General features: G+C 41.9%; 1 protein-coding gene across 1 annotated transcript in view; it reads right to left on the bottom strand.

The window, feature by feature from the left end:
• Positions 1-24,842, bottom strand: part of L2hgdh (L-2-hydroxyglutarate dehydrogenase) — a 29,249-nt gene continuing 4,407 nt past the window's right edge. The window contains exons 3-10 of the mRNA XM_057782787.1: positions 24,399-24,550; positions 20,245-20,376; positions 15,162-15,324; positions 13,849-13,883; positions 12,430-12,597; positions 11,509-11,666; positions 10,019-10,150; positions 1-2,074 (exon numbers count right to left, since the gene is read on the bottom strand). Of these exons, the coding sequence (XP_057638770.1) occupies positions 1,879-2,074; positions 10,019-10,150; positions 11,509-11,666; positions 12,430-12,597; positions 13,849-13,883; positions 15,162-15,324; positions 20,245-20,376; positions 24,399-24,550 (1,136 nt within the window). The 3' untranslated portion in view covers positions 1-1,878. The remainder of the gene's footprint in view (positions 2,075-10,018; positions 10,151-11,508; positions 11,667-12,429; positions 12,598-13,848; positions 13,884-15,161; positions 15,325-20,244; positions 20,377-24,398; positions 24,551-24,842) is intronic.

The raw sequence follows: 24,842 nt of genomic DNA, 5'->3' as shown, positions 1-24,842 counted from the left end.
GACATAAATATCAAATATTTTACAAGCAGAATAACTGACATATTTCACCAAAATTGTCTCTGTTATTTTGGAGCATAAATGCATACCCAGATGGAATAAGGATGCTTCAATTGTGACAGTTATTTTTGTAACTTTAGTCGTGCACAGCTTAGCGTGTGCACACAAGCTCTCACAGCCTATGGAGAAGAGAACCATTGCACACTTCTCTCGCCACATCTAAAAGGAAAATAATCTTCACGAAATGTTATATCCCTTAGAAGTCTTAGAACAGAGAAGCACTCCACGCGGGGCATTCCTTGTAGAAAAACTATTGTTATGGAGAACCATTAGGGTTTGTTGCCTCCATAAATGATTTCTAAATGTTTCAATATGCCCATCCCATGTCTTGCATAACTGCCTCATCTACTTACCTGGGATGTGCTGCCTCTTGAACTGAAGATTATAGTAAGTATCCTTTCAGATTAATGGATGAGATGGCTTAATAAATGTAACCACCAAGGGCCAGAGTGGGGAGAAAATAAAAAAGGAAAGGTTTTCCTATCAATATGCGCAGCCTTCTCAGGCCCCCATCACAGCGTTGGTGAGGAAGATGAAAGATGAACCCTGAGAGAACACACGTGAGAGACGAATGAAGCCTCTCACCTAAGGGCCGGCTCTGATTCCACGGCCAAGTCGCCAGTTTCTCACTTACATTTCTATTTTCCAATGTTCTGAACTGTAAGACACACATGCACATGCACAATACAGTACAGTATGGCACTACACACACGCGCACACGAGTATTCAGTACGGCACTTGGCGCCAACTTACAAGCTCATGAAGTACATATGGAGAATATAAGGCACTTCCGCGGCTTACAAAAGTGAATGCCTCCAAGTTAGATATTAACCAAAAATGGAGAAATGTCCTCGCAAAGTTTATAGGAACTCTGAAAACCCACGTAGGTATGAACTATCAGTAATCCTGGCCAAGATCCTGGGACAGAAGTATGGAATAAATAACTGGTTAAAATTACACAGTGCTACACTCAGTGTCAGGAGTTAAAATGCTCTTATAAAACACGGTCCTTTCAGGGACTTGCGCTTCTCGGCCACAGGGAACTGTAGCGTAGGCCATAAGCACACAGGCACACTGCTCTGCAGACCACGTGATGCCACACCAGACATTAGAGACTTACAAAGAGACCGAGAGCAAAGGGCTGGGTTTGTTTATGCTATTTAGAAACACAAAATTTCATGTATTCCTTTTAAAATAATTTTAAAATCAAGCATTTCCAGTTTCCAGATAAAAAAAACCTCACTAAATAATATAAGCTTTTCAGACTCTTCAGATTAAAAGAATGTCACGCCCTACAATATACTTTGACATTTTTTCCAGGAAAAAAATTAAATATTATATGGAACAGTCCATGTTTTGTGCCCCCTTCCCAAGTCCTTCCTAAATCACAGCGGGTTGGGTAAATCCCTAACAAACTCGAGGCTTCAGAACAGGTACAGATGCTCTTTGCTTCTTTGTTCTTAAGAATAGGGACCTGGCCAGGCGGTGGTGGCACACGCCTTTAATCCCAGCACTTGGGAGGCAGAGGCAGGCGGATCTCTGTGAGTTCGAGACCAGCCTGGTCTAGAAGAGCTAGTTCCAGGACAGGCTCCAAAAAAGCACAGAGAAACCCAGTCTCGAAAAACCAAAAAAAAAAGAAGAAGAATATGGACCTGAATTTTTAAAAATTATATCTGCTATATCCTGTTAACAAGTCGATGGCTATTTTAGCCTAAAAGGTATAGTTTTAAAATAATCTTCTTAATTTAATTCAAAAACACAGCTGGCAGCTCCTTGCTGCTTGTGTAGGGACTAGGACGCAAACACAGCTCCCTCCGCCATTCATAACTTAAATCTTTGCTGCACTTCCTCTGCAATCATCCTCGAGATCGCCAGGGAAGAAGTGGCGGCAGGAGAAGGCGCGTTTCTCACGTGAAGAACACGGTCTCCAATCTCCCCAGCTCCTCCATCAAACACAAAGTCGTCTACCAGATTTCCATTTCTGTCCAAGGCCTGGGCCCTCACTCCAGCTGGGCCTCTGCAGAAGCAAAAAAACCAAGTGTTAATCATCTGAGCCAAAGAGACAGGGCGGTCTATAGGTTTCCAGAATATCCTTAAGGCGATAAAATCTTTATTCACACGAATGGCTGGCTGCTCACAACTGTCCGCAACTCCTTTCAGGGAATCCGAAACCCTCACACAGACACACATGCAGGCAAAACACTAGGATACGTAAGATACAAGTAAATACATACTTTTCAGAAACACTTTCAAATAAATATCCAAATAAGTGTATTACTTATAAATATCTGTTCTTTCCTAAAGCAGCAGGCAAGTTCACATTCAATCAGAATAGATTTTTAAATTTAAAATCATAAAGTAGATTTATTCTAGAAATCAGACAGTGGCAATCACAGAAATCAGTATCAGCAGCAGAGACCTTTCATAAAGCAGCAGAAGCAGGAGTTGATTCCTTCCAGCTGCATACTCCATCTAGTCTACTGTTCCTTTGTATTTTGTCATGATAAGATGTTATTAAAACTTATACAGAAAAATAATAGAGTCCAATCTGGATTTTTAAACATTTCTTAATAGTTTAACCTTCAATACTCAGAAAACCTTCAATTAATTAAAAAGAAATGGCAAGTACAAAAATGAATTAATTCAGCAACATGTTAATATTATAGTGAGTCTACTCGTCAGGTTCTGCTTTTTGTCTGTCTTGTTTTGTTTGAGACAGATCTTATTATGTAGCCCTAGCCATAGGCCGGCTACTCTTCCTGAATTCCGCGTGCAGCCAAGGATAACCTCGAACCTTTTTAAACATTTTTAGACATTTCTCTTGTATGGGGGTAGCTTCATTTAAGATGAGGTGAAGAGACGGACCCTGCAGGCAGATGCCTGGGACAGCTGATTGTTCCCACCCCAAGCTGGGCAGAAGAGGGATCCCGACCACAGGCCCCAGGGCACACTTCTTCCTCAAGACCAAGGTTTATCTGCTCGGTTTGCTCAGTGTACATCCTTGACCACACCCCTGCGCCCTCATCTCCTCCATGCACTGGGGTCAGTCACGCCCCTCCTCAGCTTTCTGGACACACTGAAGCTTGTTCCCACCCCAGCTCACTAGACGGTCATGCACCTGGAGTCATCTGTGCCTGCAGATCCTCCTCAAACTCCTTCCCAACCTGGAAGTCGGCAGTGTAGTTCTGTAAAGTGCCCTGTGTATGGTTGCCTTCCTGCATGATCTCTTTGTCTGGCTTTGGTAAACTGGCAGTTTTCTAGAGAGCCACGTTGACACGGAGCCCATACAGGTATTCTCTGAAATTCTCATTGCCCAGCATCTCCCAGCACCCACTCAAGTCCACAGGCATCTTGGGGACTAACTAGGGATGGTCGTGGTCAGTCAGAGAGTGGGAGCACTCTCGACCTTGAACTTGCTGAGCCCAGTCTCAACCACCTGAGGGCTGGGACTATAGGCACGTACCGCGCCCAGTTTATCCCCAGCCAAGATTCTGTTTTGTAACAGATGAGGATTTTTAGACTTAGATTTCTGCTGTTTTATAAAACAGTCAAAATTTACAGATGAAGTCTGAACTAAATACATTTAGAATCCAAATCATCTCCTCTGACAGCATTCACTTTCAAAGCAAAGTGAGAAAAAAAATCAAGACACAAGAAGCCAGGCAGTCATGAACAGTTTTTATTGATTCTCAGCTCAGATAAGAACCTGAGGCCACAAGAGCAACAAGAATAACACTATCCTCTAGAACTCAGCCTGCTGGACAAGGACAAAGACAACGTTAGCCACCGTCGACCAAGCGCTTATCACATGCCGGGGATCATCTCATCTATCCTTCCAACTGCGCTGAGAGGCTGCTCACGTACGTACGTACGTACGTCACCTCAAAGAACATGAAGACATCAAGTACCTCACCCGAAGAATTCAGTTATACTGCTCACAAGAGTGAGAAACTATGATAAAGGTAAATGATTGGTCCTAGAGAATCAACACTTGGGGTTGGGAGAATTTCCAGGGGAGCATCTGCTACAACACTTGGAGCCCGAAAAGAATGGCACCCACTGAGCACACAGATGCGTGTCAGTGTGGGTCCCTCCTGGGTACCCCGCGGCTTGTCTCCCTCGACAGCAGCACTCCTTGAGTTTCTTAGCAAAGGATGCTGTTGCTGGTTAAAGTGGCTGCGGGTTCTCGTCATCCTGCCCTGTGTCTTCAGGAGACAGTCAGTCACTGGTGTTCGCAGCTCCGTGTAAAGTTACTCTCCTCTGTAAACTAGCATGAAATGCCTAAGCCACCAAACTCTTCAGGCCTCATTTCAGCACCTTAGGAAACCCTATGGCTCTCGCCTGCAGGGCTTTGAGCCTTTCCTTTCAGAAGACTTCAGCTTCAGGGAAGTATTACAACTTGAAACCTTAGGCAAGATAAACCAAAATGCCTTGAGGGCAGACGGTGTCTTGTCTAACACCCACCTCACCTCCACGGCTAGGTCTGTGTGCTGCAGATTGCAGGCATCCATTCAATAAGGCTACACACTGTATTTTTAAACCTTTAGTTCTTTTTGTTTGTTTGTTTGCTTTTTGAGACAGGGTTTCTCTGTAGCTTTGGAGCCTGTCCTCTGGGAACTAGCTCTGTAGATGAGGCTGGCCTCGGACTCACAGAGATCCATCCACCTGCCTCTGCTTCCAGAGTGCCAGAATTAAAGGCGTGCACCACCACCACCACCTGGCTTTTACTGATGTTTTTAAGAACTAAAAGAATGATTTAGCAAACTAATAACTATGAATTCAATTATATTTAATATACTGATTGCTATTCATAGCTAAGTATAATGGCAAGGTACCTGCTAGATACTAAAATATGTCCAGGCTGGGCGGTGGTGGAGCACGCCTTTAATCCCAGCACTCGGGAGGCAGAGGCAGGCGGATCTCTGTGAGTTCGAGGCCAGCCTGGTCTACAAGAGCTAGTGCCAGGACAGGCTCCAAAGCTACAGAGAAACCCTGTCTCAAAAAACTAAAAAAAAAAAAAAAAAAAAAAAAAATGTCCAGAAACAGTATCAGCTGAATCTATACTTACATTCTTAGATCTGAGATCTCCTGTACTGCATTACTGTCATACGGCAGACATACTGTGGCTGGAAAAAGCTATGAATAGTTGTAACTGACATCTTGGGCTAGTCCTACATAGGATCGCTCATCATGGGAATCATGGGATCTACTGCCAATCTAAATCTGTAATACCGCGTGAACAACTGAAACCTGGCTGTGCTGCTATGAAGAAGGTAAGCAATTCCAATCTAATTACCAGACATGAAGGGGCAGCTATTTTCCTTACTAATTTTGGACAAAATTGGATTATGAAACTATGGCTTTTATCTGGGCTCATCTTTCCTCACCCCAGCAGCGCAAGGGATGGACCCCTGTGCCTGGTGTGGACAGAAAGCACCCTACAGCTCCACTCATATGGCCGCCCTCTACGCTGGAACACTTGAGATCCTCTCCGACGACTCTCGCCTGACTATGAGTCTCAGTGGGACCTTAGCTGGGGGATCCTGTGGGCCCGAGTGTGGCAAGGTGAGCTTCCCTGTGCAGGTCTTGCATGTGTTTCTGCCAGGTGTTCTGAAGGGAACTTTAAAAAATGCATAAAAACAAAAAAAGACTTCTTTGTATGAATTACCATTAACATTTTGTATGATAAATGATTCAACAATTATACAAACATAACCATTCTTGTTTTATCTGTACCCTGAAGTAACATTCCTTTTTCCCAACAAATTTAAGGCACACCCCTCACGGCATACCATTTGATATCAATGTGTATAAAATTATGCTTATTAATAAAATAGTACGTGCTTAGTATTGCCAATATTCAGTCTGTATCAACCAGACTGGCTTCAGATTTCTACTCTCTTCTAATTTACAGACAGGGGGACGGGAAGAGAGTGGGGTGGGGCTACAGACTGAGATTCAAGCAGGAGCAAACATGTCTGGGTCCACTTTCATGAATTAGCTTCTCTGTTTATGTCCTTATACTTTAAATTCTCATTCTCACATCCTAATTCACTAGGCCAGACAGACAAAATTCCTTAATACATTTTGGTACCAAGGGAGATTTTTTTTTTCTAGATTCCATTTTTACTAAGAGATCCTCAGTTTTGTCAGGCATGGTGGTGCACGCCTTTAATCCCAGCACTTGGGAGACAGAAGCAGGTGGATCTCTGTGAATTCAAAGGTCTACTTAGGGTTCCAGGGCAGACAGGGCCTGTCTCAAAATAAATAAATAAAGGAATAAATAGATAAAATAAAAAGAATGCGTTAGGTTCTAACTTTCTATTTACATTTATCAAAAGTCCCTTCTACTACCTGGGGGGGAGGGATTAAAATATAAGTCCTTAATGCTCTGTTACCTTGTTTTGTGTGATAGACACAATAAAACTTCCAAATTTCACTGAGCACTTAATATGCGCATATTTTATTGCCTGTGAATCATACATCAACTGAAAACCTAATTCAAACAGAAGGATGTAAGACAGGGAGAAATGCCACCCCGAGCACAACACAGCCATCGGCATCACAACTCACTGCAACTGCGGTCGCCTGCACTGGCTCTGCACAAGAACTTAACAGTTGGGCCCTACTCCTCTGCTGGACCAGCAGTTGCTGTAATTCTGGGAGAAGAGGGGCCATTGCTCTCAGCTGTGGGCCCACTACTGTGCCCACAAGGCTCCAGTGAAGAGTTCCGAAACAAAGTTCACAGTCAGATCAGATTAAAGTCAGTGAGTCACAAACAAAACAGAAAGCATGAATCCGGGGAAAGGGGTTGATAGGAATGGAAAAAAGGTGAAGAAGGCCGAGGGAGAAAGTCATCAGAATGCATTCTACGCATGTATGAAATTATAAAAGAATGAACTAAATAAGAAAGGCAAAGAAGACAGGTAACCCAAGCCTCTCGCTTACTAAAACTGCCCCTCCTGTTCTAGGGCAGCATCAGCACCAGCTCCTCTTGTAAATGGGTTTTCAACTTCTGTTTGGGGAATATGAATACCCCTGTTTTCCCTCAATATTGGCTATGTATATAATAAATATATAAAATAAAAGATGTTTCTTTTATTTTCTCTTTGAATTTTGCAGTGTGGGGTTATCTAATTCTCTAGACTAGTGGTTCTCAACCAAGGAAATTCTGCCCCCTAGAGGATACTGGCAACATATGGAGACATTTTGGAGTGTCACAAATGCCAGGGGAGTGGGGGGCTATTAAATATCCTGCCACGAGCTAGCCGGGTCTCACAGTAAAGAATTATCTAGTGCAAATGTCAACAGCACCAAGGTTATATAGAAGCGTCTTGCACTGCAATTTATGATGACATTATAAAATATAGTTTTCATTCTGAAACTTTCCTTTTGAATTCCTTAGTAATCCATCTAACAGAACGGTACACTGGGAAAGGGGAGTCACTGCATATACGACGTCATCTTTTCACGTTCTTACGGTGCCGAACTGCAGCAGCACTGACGTGTATGTGCCGCATTTATCAGAAAGCATCTTTTGTTTTGTTTTGTTTTTCGAGACAGGGTTTCTCTGTGGCTTTGGAGCCTGTCCTGGAACTAGCTCTGTAGACCAAGCTGGTCTCGAACTCACAGAGATCCCCCTGCCTCTGCCTCCCGAGTGCTGGGATTAAAGGCGTGCGCCACCATCGCCAGGCCAGAAAGCATCTTAAGGATGCTTAGAGCTAATATTAAGAGCCTTGGTGACAGATCCCTTAACGATACATTTGCACACCTTATGCTATAGTTAACATAATAATAACTTCACATTCTAGTCTAATGCGTAATAGCAAATTATTGCCCACCATGCCTTGCTAAGCACTAAGAATCAAGATGAATGTCCTTCGGTAGCTACTGCTAGTTAAGGGCACCATTTGAGAGTAACACAACCTAGCAAGTGTGGCTCCTATTAGCTTGTTCCTTTGCAGTGCTGGGGACCCAGCTCAGGTCCCATGAATGTTTGCTCTGTCAGTTTTACTATCTGACACTGCTTATATGCTTACCACACACAACTGACAGGACATTTTCGGTTGCAGGACAAATAAGACAAGGCGGGACTGAGGCTTCAAGCTGTGAAGATTACTACTGATCTTATTATTATTTATTATTTAAATTTCAGGCATATGTACAGAAGTGAATCAGCAGAGAAATGGCAGAGGTCCATGAGGTGTTCACAGATCCTGATCTTCCCTCCCTAGAGGTAGTCACTCTCCTGAATCAGGTACTTATCAGTTCTAAGATTCCTTTTTATTTTCACAGTGATCCATAAATAATATGTAACATTGCACTTGTTTTTCAACTAGTGTAAATGATATCAAATACATCTTCCATGTGTTTAGTAAATTCCTGAGTTTAATAGCTAGGGGAATCAGAACCAATCAAGAGGAAGAACACATTCAGCATCTCTGTCTGCAGGGGAACTCACCTGTGACTGAGCTGACTGCCCCACGCGCACCCATGCACGGCTTTGCTCCAGCTTCTATAAAAGGGAGGTAACTGAATATGGGGAGTGAAATCACTGCCACAGTTTTGATACAGAATCCCAGATGCCAACCTGACCACAGAGTATTAGCGACGGTAATAGAAAACTGATTTAACCGGCGCATTTTTAGATCTAAGACATTATTAGAAGTCTGCAGCAGCAAACTTAACATAAAAGGCGCTGTGTGTAAGTGAGCGCAAGAAAAATAAGGCCTCGATATGTTTATCCCATCTGTTTCAGAAGGTGTAGAAGGAGAGATAAGAAAGAAAATAACTCCCTTTGTAGACCAGGCTGGTCTCCAACTCACAGAGATCCGCCTGCCTCTGCCTCCCGAGTGCTGGGATTAAAGGCGTGCGCCATCACCGCCCGGCTAAACTGGGTTTTTAATAGTTCTTCTAAAGTGTCAAGAACGGTCTCAGAATGATACTTTAGAGATGGATTTCGAACAAGAAGGTCTCCCCACCCCCAAGGGGAACAGCTGACAAGATTGTTACCCTTTCCAGATACACAGTGAAGCTCGTTGACACATTACACCAGGCTAGTTTCAACAGCTGCTCAGAGTAGACATTTGGCGCTCTGGGGCATCATGAAGGGGTACAGCATGGTACAGCATGAGCACCTCAAAGCACACCGCTGGCTAGATCGAACAACTGGCATGATGCTAAAAATATCACCACAGAGGAAAAACACACAGGCTTGGATGATATTCAGGATAATCTACACATCAAGTCCAGAAACTCTTTAGTTCTAAGAAAAAGAAAACGGAAAAAAAAAAAAAAAACCAAAACAAACTTTTCCTGACAGTCTGCAGCAAGGACTTAGATGGATTGTTACCACGCCACTTCCCACTTCTGTCCTCCAGGGGGAGCTGGATCTAACACAAACAGAGCGGAGGGGCCAGAGAGGTCACTCGGTGGCTAAGAGCTCTTAACCTGAGTTTGATTCCCAGCAACCAATATGGGCAACTCCAGCCCCATGGGCTCCAAGGGCTCTGGTCTCTGGCACCTGTGCTCGTGCACATGCCACCCCACACACAATAAAAATAAAACAGTCTTTAAGTAGAGAAGAATACCAAGAAGTATGTGTCTGAGGGTTGTTAAGAGTCAATTGAGGTGGCACACATCTTTAATACCAGGATTCAGGAGGCAAAGGCGGTAGATCTCTGTGAGTTCGAAGCCAGCCTGGTCTACAGAGAGTTCCAAGACAGCCAGAGCTACATAGAGAGACCCTGTCTCAAAACAACAACAACAACAACAACAACAACAACAACAAGAAGAGGGGTAGATAATTACAAGATCCAGCTCTAGGCTGTGATGCAGTAACGCAAAAGGGATTCACCTCTCTTGGGGAAGGAGAGCAAAGGTTCAGAGACTGTGCTGCCTGAAGAGCCAGCGCCAGTCAGACCTGCCTCCCAAGTTTATTGTCCTCGCCCCGTTTCCTTACCGAAGCACATCGCTGGTGGTGATCTCAGGGATGAACTTCTGAAGGTGCTTCACTGTCTCACTGAGAAAACAGGCTTTATACATTTCATTTGCTCCATACGAGAAATTCTGAAGCAACATTTTAAGGAAACCACTGAGAATGAAGGAAAAAAAGAAACTCGATGAGACAGAGGAATTCTTTATTACTATAAAATATCTTTACAATTATTTTTTGGTGGTATCATATAAATCTATAAAATGTCATAAAAATTATACAATAAAGAAACTTTGGCCAAGATATAGAGAGGAAATCACTCATACTCAAAATTTATTAAAAAATATGGTTTCAAACTGGTAGCCTATGAAGTTTGCTAACAGGAAGGCTTTCTAACACTTTCAACACACTGACAAGGCATCTTTAGTGGAGAGCATTAAAGCAGTGAGACACCTCTCCTAGTGCAGTCAGGTGGAGATACAGTAGTCTAGCAGTGGTCCTCCAGTGAGACTCTGTACACATCCTGAAAAGTTAACCTAACCCTTTGCTACAGATGCTGCTGAGGGCAACACCTATATACAGTCCAGAGTGCTTTCCAGGGGTTTCACATAAAATCTCCTGAAGGGAAACATTACTGAAAAGACCAAACTGAGGTTTGGTAACATGTTTGCCATACAAACATGAGGACCTGAGTCTGGGTGCTCCACACCTATGTGAAGAGCAGCCGTGGCAGTGCATGCCTTTAGTCCAGCCCGGGGAAGGGGAGGGAGGAGAACGCTGGGGCTTGCTGGCCAGCTAACATAACTGAATAAGTGAGCTTCCGGGTGAGTGTGAGACCCTGTCTCAAAAAGATGAGGCAGACAGTCATTGAGGAAGACACCTGACATCAAACTATGGCCTCCACATACATGTGCATGCATACCCACACACATGCACACAGGAAAAGCCAAACAGCATACTTAATAAGGCTATATCTTAGAACAGTAAAGAATCTGTGTCATATATCATAAGTCTATACAATGGCACCCTTAGATTTATATACATACACACACACACACACCCTATCTCATCAGTAATTTATCTAATAGTTTACAAAACAATGGTGAAAAGCTTGAAATGATCTTCTCAAAGTAAGTCCTTACTAGTTTCAGATCTCCTAACAACATTTAAGATGGACTACCAGATACATGAATGGTTTTGGCCTTACTTTCTTTTCGGCTAAGACATTAGCACCCTGGTTATAGCATCACAATCTTTGTGACGTAAACATTATACTTGGAGCTAGTTGTATAGTCCAGTGGAGAAAAGCCTGTTTGGTATATACGCAAGGCTCTAGTTTTGACCTTAGCATCGAAACCAAATAATCAAATGTATACTTATTACATAAAGATCTTAATTTGGATTAATAAAAAAATAATGCAGCAATCACATATGAGGGCTTATTCTATAAGAATATCAAAAACTTCTCACATTAAAAAAATTAAGCACTTAAATCATCTTTAAGGTAACTCTGGTACCTCTTGAGAATTATTTCCATAACATCTCTGGCACTGAAGTCAAAGGGTCTGTAACCTTCCCGCTTGAAGGCGAGCACTGCATTTGGCCCGAGCCACACAGTGCCGTCCAACTTTGGTGTAAAGTGAACTCCAAGGAAAGGGAAGCGGCTATCCGGGACCTGCAGATTCAACACAGCAGCCAACCATTAGCCTCATTCACATCTCCCTTCATAGCAGAAACAAAACATCTGACTGGTAAGACGAGGTAGTTCTTTCTAGATATTTGTATGCACTGTGAGTTGTATTCAGACAGGCTTTTCGATTAACATGCTTTCTGGTTTAAAATGCTACTGCGTTAATATATGTTGTTCCGCTTATTCATCTTTCTGGGTAAAGGAAAAAAGGTTGAATGGTTCTACTTCATATTATTGCCTCTTTCTCCTATGAGAGAAGTCTGTGACCCGCAGGTAAAACAGGACTGCCAGAAAAAAATTACATATTCACAGCACAGGCCTCGGCGAAGTGAGAAGAAGCAGAGGAATTTAGTTTTTGGCAAAGCACCAATTCCAACCAGTTCAACCTAACATACTTTTGGGGACTTGTTCATCAACAGGGTAAATGCAGGCAGAAGAGTGAGCTTTCTATTTAAATACCCCTGACTTCTGCCCCTGGAGCTAGAGCGGACACCTACACAAAGTGCACAGTATTGGTTGGGTATCTCCTGGTTTGCTTGCAGTACTCCCATGGCATACTCAAGCTCACAGAGACAATGCCCACGAGAGCAGAGACGGCGTTAGGGATGCCACCACCAGAGACAGGTGAAATGACCACATACACCATCTCCCAAACCCTCTCTTCAAACGCAGGTAAAAGCTTTATTTTCCTTTCCTTTATGCCCACAGCCAGCTTGATAAGTAAGAAGACAGAAGTAACATTACCCACCGGATAAATATTCCCGTTGACAAGGTAGCCCTTTTCTGGCTTTAAGAGCAGGTAATCTCCCCGGAATGGGACAATCTGAGGATCGGGATTGCAGCCACTCAACTCTGAAATACGGTCTGAGTGAAGCCCTGCACATGTCACCACATAGCGGCAGTGAACCTTCTCTCCCTGGTACAAAATAAAGGAGAATGGTTAATTTCTAAATGTGAGAAAGAAAATGTGGCATAGTACTTGTCTATGTGAGCGCTTATCTAAAAAACAACAAAACAAAACAAAAACCCTTCAACTGAATGGAAAATTAACAGAAGTTGAGATAGAGGGGGAGGGTAAAGAAAGGTTGGGCTTAATTAACAAATTATATGCATGTATGGAAACAGCACACTGAATTCCAGTTCATAGCTGATTATGCTAATTAAGATACTTGGGGGGGCGGGGCGAGGGCAGTCTATCTATCTATATCTATATCTATATCTATATCTAACCTGGAACTGGGGGAAGGACCTGAAGAGACACCTTTTTCAATATTTTCAATTTCAATATTTTTCAATTTCAAATATATATAAATCACCAGTAGGTAATGAGAAAAGTGCCTGACACCATGGATCATCAAAGAACTGCAAGTCAAGACTCTTGGGGCCAGGCATGGTGGCACATACTTTCAATTCTGGCACTCAGAAGACAGAGGCAGGAGGATCTGATCCACATAACAAGCTCCAGGATAGACAGTACTACAAAGAGAGACCCCTGTCTCAAAACACAAAAACCAAACCAAACCAAACTACAAACCAACCAACCCTTGGGATATTCTCTCACACCTTGTAGGAAATACACCATTTGTCTATATGTCACTAATTATTTCTTTATCCTCATTATCATGTCCCTCTTACAGAAGACCTAGGTTAAGTTCCCAGCCTCCTCATGGTGACTCACAATTTGCTGTAACACCAGCTCCAGGAATCCAGTACCCTCTTATGGTCTCAGAGGGCATCAGGAACATACACAGTGCACAGACACATGTGCAGGCAAAACACTCAAACACACACAATAAAATATTTTTAATGCCCAAAAGACATGAAAGAGGGCAGACTAACTGAAAAGAAGAAGCTGAATAACAGAGCAGGGAATATGATCCAAATATTTCATATATGTGCAGAAAACACAGTAATGAAGCCTGTTATTATATGTAATTAATATATGCTAATAAAAACATTTTAAAAAAATCTATGCAGCGGCTGGCTCCCATGGTACCACAACTGAGGTTGTGTTCTGACTCTCTCATGTATACACATACAGATGCACACACATATCTGTACACACTTGAACATGTACACACACATAAACAAATACACAAAAACATAGCAATCACTCAATACAATTTCACAAGTAAATGAAAGTGAAAAACAGCTCCAGAGTCTTTACCTTAGTATTCCTGACAGCGATTGGACAGTTCATCCCTGGCAGGAATGAGAAGAATCAGTGAAACTTTGGTTTGAGCAAACGAAAGTTGTCACTATTTAAAATTCTATGCCCAAAACAAATGTAAATGACTGTCTTAGTTGTACTTTAATTTTAATTCTGAAGCTCTTTATCAAGAAAGAAGACTAAAATAATTCATAATTGACAAAACATAAAACTCTGGCATGATTTAGGATGGTTTCTTTTCATTCATTTAACTAACACATTCTCCAGCTTAGCCTAGCACAGACCCCTCACTTCACCGAGCACAGCCATGCTCTGCATGTAAGCAGTGCCATCACAAGTGAACTGGCTTTAACCCACAGAACTAAAGCATGAGAAATTAAACACAAGACAGCCTTATGTCCACGTGTTGGCAACCTGATTCCCTGCACTGGTTGTTCAGAGAAGCAAGGGCTTTCACAGCACAAAACGTTCCAATAACGAGCTGACCGTGTATCAAGTTTGTTCCCACTTACTGATGAGCTATTAACAACCTATAAAGCATATGTACAGAAAAAAAAACACTGCAATCTACCTATATTGTGAATTTGACTTATTCTGTTACCCACTCATAACAATTTTATTTAATAAATTTGTTCATTATCTTAGAGTGTAGAAGGACACTGGGCAAGGAATTCATAAAATCCAGATCTCCTTTAAACCCTGATAAGAACCTGATTCTCTACAAATTTCCTTGCAGCAAACAGAATGCTTGCAAGCCTCTCATTTAACTAAAAAAAGCTAACTACTCATTTCAAAGCAAAATAAAGCAGGCTGTAACTGCAGTCTAAGGGGAACAGGAGGTGAGACTCAGAAGGGCTGAGTCTTTTGATATTGGTCTGCTGTTGGAAATCTGGGTGTGTCCAAAGATAGCCCACCACTTACTATTGCTATGCCATATTCCCCAGCAGTCTGAATCAAGGTCTAAACGGCACTAAAGTCTGTATTCACCGTAATCACTACCAAGAGGTACCGACTCTAACCTTCAGAGAACCGCCTGGAGGCCACCTGTCCACAACAGCCGTGGCTGTTAGACTTTAGTGCCAGTCAATTGTCTACTCAGTGCCTAGTTCTTTCAGCACACAGACATCCAGGAACTGCGGATCTGCTCTGTCCACTCACACCCATGTCTCTTCCATACTCACCTCTGACTCTGAGCTGACTCTAGCCTGGCTCCTCGAAGTCTCCTACAAACACCAAACAGACAAAAAACAAACAAACATTTCTTTTTTTATCAATACAAATATTTTATAGAGAACATGGGGATAGCTTACCATCCTTACTTCTGGAAGGGCTTTCATTAGCGATTTCAATATCCTTTACTTCAAAATCTTTCAAGATAGAGCCACCAGCATCTTGGAAATCCTGGGCAAATGACAAAGCTACCTGCTGATAGTTCACAATGCCAGTATATGGACAATCAATGGCCATTAGACCCTAGGACAAAAGTATTGAAAGGTCAAATAATACAGTCAAGAAACAGTAAAGTTCATTCAAAGTTTTTTTTTCTTTTTCTTTTTTTTCTTTTTTTTTGTTTGTTTTGTTTTGTTTTCCCTGAGACAGGGTTTCTCTGTGTAACTGCTTTTGTAGTCCAACTGGTCTTGAACTCACGAGATCCACCTGCCTCTGCCGCCTTAATGCTTGGATTAAAGGCATGCATCACAACCACCTGGCTGCAGTTTTATTTTTGCTTGAAATTTTATACCTTTTTAAAATACCTGGTTTGTTTTGATGGGTAACACACATTATCCTTTGTTTGACAAAAACCTGACAGCATTTAAAACAGTAACAGAAAAGTCTGCTCTTGGTAAGTGCCTAAATTTGGTCATGAACACACACACACACACACACACACACACACACAAGGTGCCTACTAGAGGGGAGACGTAATACTAGCTAAATAAAGCCGGAAGGTACTTGCTTTCAATCCCAACATTTGGGAGGCAGGGGCAGGCGGGTCTCTGAGTTCAAGGCCAGCCTGGTCTACAGAGGGAGTTTCAGAATAGCCAGGACTATTCACAGAGAAACCTTGTCTCAAAACAATCAATCAATCAATCAAACAAACAAACAAACAAACAAAAAGCTAGCTAAATAAGAACATCACATAACCAGGAAACAATTTTCTTTAATTTTTTTTTCCCTTTAAATAAAGATGCCTGAGCTGGGTGGTGGTGACACACACCATTAACCCAGCACTCGGTAGGGAGAGGCAGGCAGATCTTATGAGTTTGAGGCCAACCTGGGCTACAGACAGAGTTCCAGGACAGGCTCCAAAGCTACACAGAGAAATTCTGTTTCGAAAAAATCAAAACCAAACCAAACCAAAACAACAACAAAGACGCCTGATTTTCAAAGCTGCCCCGCATTGCCATCTTATTTTTTTTTTTTTAAATTTATTGTTATTCAGGACACTTCATTTCTGACTCTAACATGATTCATATCTGATTCTGAGTTAAATTCTCAAAAGATGTTTTAAATAGACTCCAATGCCTTTCGTGGTGGTGCACACGTCACAGCAAGTGAAAACTCAGAGCTGTTCTAGCTCCCTAGTCACATGGTGTGCAGGGAGGGCACTGCAAGGTTCTGCTGCAGGTCTGCGAGATCATGACCAGGGAATGGGGACATTCCGTGACTAATTCCGCTTCATCCGGGTGATACGAGGACGAACAGCTGGTTTTGTGGTTGTTTCTCCGTCCCTGAATGCATGAATTTACTTATTTAATTAATTAATTAATTTATTTATTTATTAGTTTTTCGAGACAGGGTTTCTCTGTGGCTTTGAGCCTGTCCTGGAACTAGCTCTGTAGACCAGGCTGGTCTCGAACTCACCGAGATCCGCCTGCCTCTGCCTCCCGAGTGCTGGGATTAAAGGCGTGTGCCACCATCGCCCGGCAGAATGCATGAATTTAGATTTAAATTTATTTATTTATTTATTTAGGAACAGAAGGTGAATGTGCCACTGGTCTTTTCTAGTTTGAAGAAAAGGGAAAGAACAGGATTTCCCACGACTAATCCTGAGTATAACAGTGTGCGACCCTCACACTGAATATACATCTCGGTCACCCAGTCATTTTCCTCAGTTCTCAGATAGCTACTGCCCAGAACTGAGTGCAAGCAGTCTTTTTTGTTTTTGTTTTTGTTTTTTATTCTGCTTGATCAACACAGTATTGTCGTTAATTTTAAAAATAATACCTGAAATAACATTTTAAATATTTCACTGGTATATTGTCTTAAAGGCTTTCACTTCCCCTCCCTCCACAAACAATGTTTCCAGATCCAGGGGTTGGGCCAAGGCAAAACATGCAACATTTGGCAAACCTCACCATTTACCTTGCCAGGCTTGACTCTAGCACATGAACGCCTTTGCTAGGGTTAGGAAGCCCTCCTATCTGCATAAGATTGGCACATGTGAGGCTCTGTTAGACTTACTGCCTAACAACTCAGAGATTCACAGGTCAACAGCTACACTCGACCTAATATTTCAAGAGTTTAACCCTCAAAACTCCCTTACCTAACATAAAAAACTGTGACGGGCGCCAGGAAAGAAATGTTCTGCAAACATGCTTCGTTCTGAACCAATAGTTCTTTTTTAAAAGATTTATTATGTATAGTGTTCTGCCTGCATGCATGCCTGCAGGCCAGAAGGGGGCACCAGATCTCATTACAGATGGTTATGAGCTGCCATGTGGTTGCTGGGAATTGAACTCAGGACCTCTGGAAGAGCAGGAAATGCTCTTAACCACTGAGCCATCTCTCCAGCCCTCAACAGTTCCTTAGAATCCAAATGTCCTCCTTATTTACTTTGTACTCCTGGTACCTGCACACAAATCCCTCAAACATTTCCTGAGTGAATGAACATTTGAATCATGTTTTTAAATTACTCCATTTTCACCTCTCAGAACTCTAGAGAGTCTCTTTTGCTCTTTCTAGTCTTGGATTTGCTCCTTCTTAGGAAGTGTGGGTGTCCCTAACTGAATGTGTGCGGAGGATGTGGAAGACGCCATCATGGTCAGGTCGTCCAGCTCCCAGGTCCAGGCCTGGTGCTAACATGTTTGGCTGAGATGAGGCTGTGGACAGGCTGGCTGTGCCTCTCGACCTGCAGACTGGCCATGCACTGTCTAGATTAGCAGGTCATAGCTTGGAAAACAAGGTAATGGCAGGTCGAGAGGCTGGAAAAGAACCAGGCAGGTAGGTCAGGGAAAGCTGGGAGCTAAATTCAGTAAGGAAACAAAGGAGGAAAACATGGGGTTGACCTCCTCTGCTGAAAGAGAAGCCACAAGGGTGGGACTGAAGTCAGGAGTGTCACGGGGGATTACTCAGAGGACACCGGCAAGAGCTGCTCCCCACTTCAAAGTGCAGGGAGCTTCAAAGAGCTGAGGGTGGCTCAGCCTTCTTAAAGGGATCTGGAGCAAGAAGCACTTTGGAGTTGACCTAATAAACCTGTTTGTAGTTAAATTGTTTACCAAGAAGCAGAAATAACAGCCAAACTTCCAAACCGATCAGTTGTAGCCAGTGTGACAAAGTACCATTATCTGAACTAGCAGGAAAGAAACTTAAACTACCCATGTGCTCTGTGTACGGAAGTAAGGGAGTCAGGAGGACGGGTAGACAGAGGCACAGGAAGGCACTAATCATAAAAGGAAAACATGGAGCTAGCAAGAAACCTGACACTAGAGAAATTCCCAGGAATCCACAAGGATGACCCTAGGCAATAGAGGAGCGGGTGCCCAAACTGGCCTTGCCCTGTAGTCAGACTGATGGATATCTTAAATGCCACCATAGAACCTTCATCCAGCAACTGATGACCCCCAGCAGAGCACAGGGCTGAGCTCCCAAAGTCTAGTTAAAGAGTGGAAAGAGTGAGAATATGAGCAAAGAGGTCAAGACCATGATGGGGACACCCACTGAAACAGTCTACCTGAGCTAATGGGAGCTCACCAACTCCAGCCAGACAGGGAAGGAAACAACATACAACCAAGCTAGACCCTCTGAGTGTGGGTGACAGTTGCATGGCTGGGGCAGGCTGTGGGGCCACTGGCAGTGGCACCAGGATTTATCCCTACTGCTTGTACTGGCTTTTGGGGAACCCATTCTATTTGGAAGGATACTTTGCTCATTCTAGATATAGTAGGGAGGGCCTTAGACCTTCCCCAAAGCAATGTGCCATACCACTGAGGAGTGGATGGGGTGGGATGGGAGGTGGGTGGAAGGAATGGGAGAAGGGGAGGGAGTGGGAACTGGGATTGGTATGTAAAATGAAAAAAAAGACAGCATGTTTTCTTTTTTAAAAAATAAAAGAAAGAAGAAAAAAGAAAAATAAAAGGAAAACATCTACATAAATTGCTAAATTGATTACATTAAGAACTTCTGTTCTCTGAAGATGAACTAAAATAAAAGGGACACATTACAGAGAGGCAGAGACGCCTGTAGCACATACTTAGATGTACTGACAAGTACATAATTGTATATTTATATATGCAGCAGATACATACAGATCATGTAGTGAGCTTCTAAAGTTAGTAAGAATTAATAATTATAAAAGAAGCAATAACTCAATAGGTTATGGTCAAACCACTTAAATAGGAGCTTCAGGGGGAAGGTTTCCAAGCTGGGAATAAACACATGAAGGTGTGTGACACTGAGTCATTGGGAAAATATAAGTTAAAAGCATAATGTAATGTTACAGTTTGAGAATCTCTAAACTAAAAACATATAGAGCTTTATAATACCAACAGGATGCGAGCCGGGCGGTGGTGGCGCACGCCTTTAATCCCAGCACTCGGGAGGCAGAGGCAGGCGGATCTCTGTGAGTTCGAGACCAGCCTGGTCTACAAGAGCTAGTTCCAGGACAGGCTCCAAAACCACAGAGAAACCCTGTCTCGAAAAACCAAAAAAAAAAAAAAAAAAAAAAAAAAATACCAACAGGATGCTCAAAAATACTTGAATTTGGGAACATTGTGATTTTTCTGAAGTTTTGGATTAGGAATGTTCAACTGGTACAGCCTATGGAAACATCCACAGGTCTGAAGAATTTTCAGTAAGACAGATTCAGATTGTACCACAAACCCACAAACGCTTCAGTGGAACAAAGCCCACGTGTCTGCGGACACAGGAAACTGGACTCTATGTGACTGAGAGGGTAAACCAAGGCACCGTGGAAAACTTTTTGGCAATATTTGCCAAAGCTGGACATAAACACATAAACTACAACCTGACAATATCTCCCTGATGTAGAGACCCAATAGCAGTATTAACATTTCTTACCAAAACACATATTCCAGAATGTTTATTCACGGCAGTGTTATGTGGAATAGCTTATGGGAACCATCACGTGCAGTAGGCTGGTCAGTCACTCACCCTGCAATATGGTTCCTTCTTTTTTATCTCCTCCTGTTGGATCAGTCTCAAGCCTTGGACTCCATTCTGCAGACCTCTCTCATACAGGGCCCGAAGTCTGGGGATTTCTTCTTGCTCAACAGCTACTATTAGCTTCAGAAAATGACAAAATGCATGAATGGTTAAAATATCATCAGTTATGAAATATATATAAAGTCAATGTAAAATCACAAATTATCACCTGTATCAAACAAGGTTGATATGAAGCATTTTTATTTCATAAACCTCCTTCTCCTTTTGTTCATTATTTCTTTCCTTTGTCAAGAAAATGTCGTAAAAAATAGCATTAAAACTAATGTCCCTGAATGTGAAATGCATCCTCAATTTCCATTTCTTGATGAGAGTTGCAGTATGATCCCAGCCATATGCAACTCTTTTTGTTATTACTCCATCCCAGCAATAAGAGAAGCACATGATCATGTTTTCTTTTGTTGCTTTTTAAGATTCATTTTATGTGTATGTGTGTTTTGCCTGCATGTGTGTGCAGTGTTCACAGAAGGCAGAGAGGGTCCTGGATCCCCTGGAACTGGAGTGATAGGTGGTTCTCAGCCACCATGTGGATCCTGGGAATTGAACCTGGGTCCTCTGCAAGAGCAGCCAATGCTCTTAGCTGCTGAGCCATGTCTCTAGCCCCCTTTACATCTTTCAAAGTAAATACCCTTCTTATTTCTACGAGTAAATATGAAATGCTAGCTCATAAAAGACAGTCAGTCATCAGTATAACGGGCACCACTCTCAACAAGCTAGTCTTTTGTTGTCTTGAAATAAATTTCAGTCTTTACTAATGCAGAGAGAATTGCATTTAATCAACTTCCTTCAGAACTCTTCTCCTATATATTTCTGGGAAAGGTATTTAAAATTGAGTTTCTTCTTATTTCACTGCAAGGCAAACACACAGACACACATTCACGGGTATATTAACATGCATAAGTCACTACCTCATTCCTAAGAGCCAACAGAATTCCCTTTTGGTCAAGGTACAAAGGCTGCTTAAGTCAATAAATGATTAACTTTTTAATAAAAAATTAGTCAAAGGATACCATCAAGAAAGCAAAAAGACAAATCACAGAATAAGAGTATTTGTAAATCTTAAAGTGAATAAAGGGTTGCCGTCTTGACCTCTTACAACCCAGCCTACTTCCTTTTTTTCACTTAACATTCTGGGAACATTCTGTCCCCAGAGCTGAGAACCGAACCCAGGGCCTTGCACTTGCTAGGCAAGAGTTCTGCCACTGAGCTGAATCCCCAACCCTGCATCTTTTCTTTTTAGTGTAATGCATCTTCAATGACAATAATGAGCTTTCAGACTTACAAATGTGGAGAGAGGGAGAGAGGACACCACAACCAACCTTATGGAAATAAGCCTCACAAGGGTGGTATGAACAACTAATCCTGCCACAAAAATTGCGCCATTCAGACGCTGAAACTGTTAGGAAGACACTTCTGAAAACGACTCGCAACAGCAGCAGCAACAACAACAACAATAGCAACAGCAACAACAAACCTGAACTGAACCACGGCAATAAAAGTGAATAAAAACTTCCAACAAAGGCCAGGCCACCAGTATTGGCGCACACCATCAATCCCAGCACTTGGGAAACAGAGGCAGGAGGATCTCTATGAGTTCAAGGCTAGCCTGGTCTACACGTCCAGTTCCAGGAAAGCCAAGGCTACATAGCTAGACCCTGTCTGGAAAAACCAACCAATCAACCAACCAACCAACCAACCAGCCAACCAACCAACCAACAAAAAACAAAAAGCAAAAACAACTTCCCTCAATGGAAGGGCAGGCAGCAAAAACTTAACTCATGAAGGTTACCATGTGTTTAAGAAAGAATCAAATCCAATAAACGCTTTCAAAAAAAGAAAAAGAACCATTTGTAAAACTACTATCATGAGGTCAGTATTCTCCCATACACCACTGAGCCATGCCCTCAGCCCTCATTTGTAAATACAGATCTAACAGTCTTAGGGAAAACAATAAAACTAAATACAGCAACATATAAAAAGGGCTATACACAAGGTTTGGCGGTCTTCTTTTCTTGTGCCCTGCTTATCCAGTCTGGGTACCATGTACTTTGTCAGTGGTCGAGGCATGGGCAGTTCCTTGCCCAAAGGCCAATTGTGCCAAGAAGAAAACAAACTCCAAGTGGAGTGTCTTCGGTGCTCAACATTTTCTCGGGAATAGATTGGTGCTGTCAGGAGCAACTGTGTCTCACATCAACAGAACCCTAAGTTCTTTAAATGCCATGTTCTACAGATCTTTGAAGTGGTTGAAGATTACCTACCTATGCATAATACAATCTCTATATATCTAAAGAACCTAATTAATCTGACTAAATGTACAACAAACATGAATAACTATTGATCTGTAATATTTAATACTTATATAACTTAAAGACTAAGACTTCATATCAGAATATTAAATAATCTGTAAACAACTGTGCAGTAAATGAGGACAATGACCTCAAAATGTAAACAATGTATAAGCATCTTGATCAGAGGTAGGAATATAAAATGCAATATGATAAATAGATCATAAAATTGTATCAATATACAAAATGTCTTAAACAGAGGTAGAAACATGCACACATACAATCTGACAAAATAACTTTGCATAGGTATACAAATATTATAAACAGAAATAACAAATATAATTTGAACTTGTATCAATATACAAGAAACTATACCAATGTAAATTGTCCATAAATAATAGCTCATATGTATTCACTCTATTACTATTATTATTATTATTAGTGTAAGTAAGTTCACACTAAATTATCTGTTATTCCATTTAATTTTCCCTCTTTTTTTTCCAAGGAGATCTCTGGGCCTACATAATTTCCACCCCAACCCTCTACCCTATACAAGTAATATTCAACCCCTAAATGGTGTCTCCAACCCTGAGGTCAAACTTAGGTCACACCTTAACCTGGTCCAACCTCTTAAAGGTCATTGGCTGACAGAGGTTCCCCATCAAAAATGCAACCATAACTTCTGGAAAAGAGTTTGGCAGTTCCTTCAAATATTAAAGATGGAGTTCCTACCAGAAATTCTATTTCTAGAAATATTCCACTGAGAAATGAAAATGGGTTTCCATAAAAGTTATATATAAATACCTATAACTGTGTTATTCATAACAAAAAAGCAGAAACAACTCAAATCCATATCACTAATAAGCACCCAAACAAAATAATGGAGACAGCAAAAAAAAGGATGAAGTACTAATTAATGCTATAACATGGATAACCTCTGAAAGCATTATGGTAAGTGTATATCTTTTTAAATGTCACAGAATATCACATAGTCTGTGACATAATTCTATTTATAAGATATGTATAAACTGGGCAGTGGTGGCACACACCTTTAATCCCACCACTCAGTAGTCAGAGGCAGGTGGACCTCTGTGAGTTCAAGGTCAAGCCTGGTTTACCAGGACAGCCGAGGCTACTTGAGGAAGCCCTGTAAAAAACATACAAACAAAAAAGATACATAGTGCTGGGCAACGGTGGTGTATGCCTTTAATCCCAGCACTCAGGAGGCAGAGGTAGAGGCAAGTGGATCTCTGTGAGTTCAAGGCCAGCCTGGTCTACAAAGCAAGTTTCAGGATAGCCTGGGCAGTTACATGAAAACCCTGTCTTGAAAAACAAAACAAAACAAAACAAAACAAAACAAAACAAAACAAAAAAGATACATAGTATAAAGCAAGCAACTGTCTAGAGACAGAAAACAAAGTAGTTTGTTGTTTGTTAGGCACTCAGGAGATGTAGGAACGGAGAGTTGGCATATGGTTTAGTGTGAGAGTAATAAAAATTTTTTTTTTTTTTTTTTTTTTGGTTTTCGAGACAGGGTTTCTCTGTAGCTTTGGAGCCTGTCCTGGAGCTAGCTTTTGTAGACCAAGGCTGGCCTTGAACTCCCAGAGATCCGCCTGCCTCTGTGCTGGGATTAAAGGTGTGTACCACCACCACCCGGCAATAAAAATATTCTAAAATTAGTATTGATAGTGGCACGACTCTGCAAATACACTAAAAACTAAACTGTATACAAACTTTTCAACATTAAACCCAAGGAAACACTAGTTACAAACAAGCCACAGCCCGAGTAAAATGTTGTACCTTGCCACATTGCCTGTAGGGAATTCCCTTGAGCTTACAGTACTCATAGATGAGGGCTGCGCCTTCTACACACAGTTTAGCTTTCAGGGATTCGGGTTTGTAGTAAATTCCACTATGTATGACCCCACTGTTCCGCCCAGTCTGGTGAAGAGCTATAAAACAAGAGAGACAGGGTCAATAAAAATAAATGACTCACAAAAATTCTACATGTTGATAGCAGAGGCGACATCATTTAAAAATGCCTAGATTTGTTCTGTTTGTTGGCAACTTTCTATAGCAGTTATCCTTAGCATCAATGCTAAACCATTCCTGCCCATTTCTGACTTTGACTTATGCTTTGTTTAAACAGCACTTTAAAGCCCCCCCCAAGACTCTGTACATACTCCCAGGCCTTCTTGACTTTCTGAAGGAAAGTGGAATTATTAGTGTTAATAGGGACACTCC

This window comes from Chionomys nivalis, chromosome 10 (genome assembly GCF_950005125.1).
Source record: "Chionomys nivalis chromosome 10, mChiNiv1.1, whole genome shotgun sequence".
Lineage (NCBI taxonomy): Eukaryota > Metazoa > Chordata > Mammalia > Rodentia > Cricetidae > Chionomys > Chionomys nivalis.
Note: the sequence above shows the minus strand (reverse complement) of the source record. Positions and strands in the feature narration are given on the sequence as shown.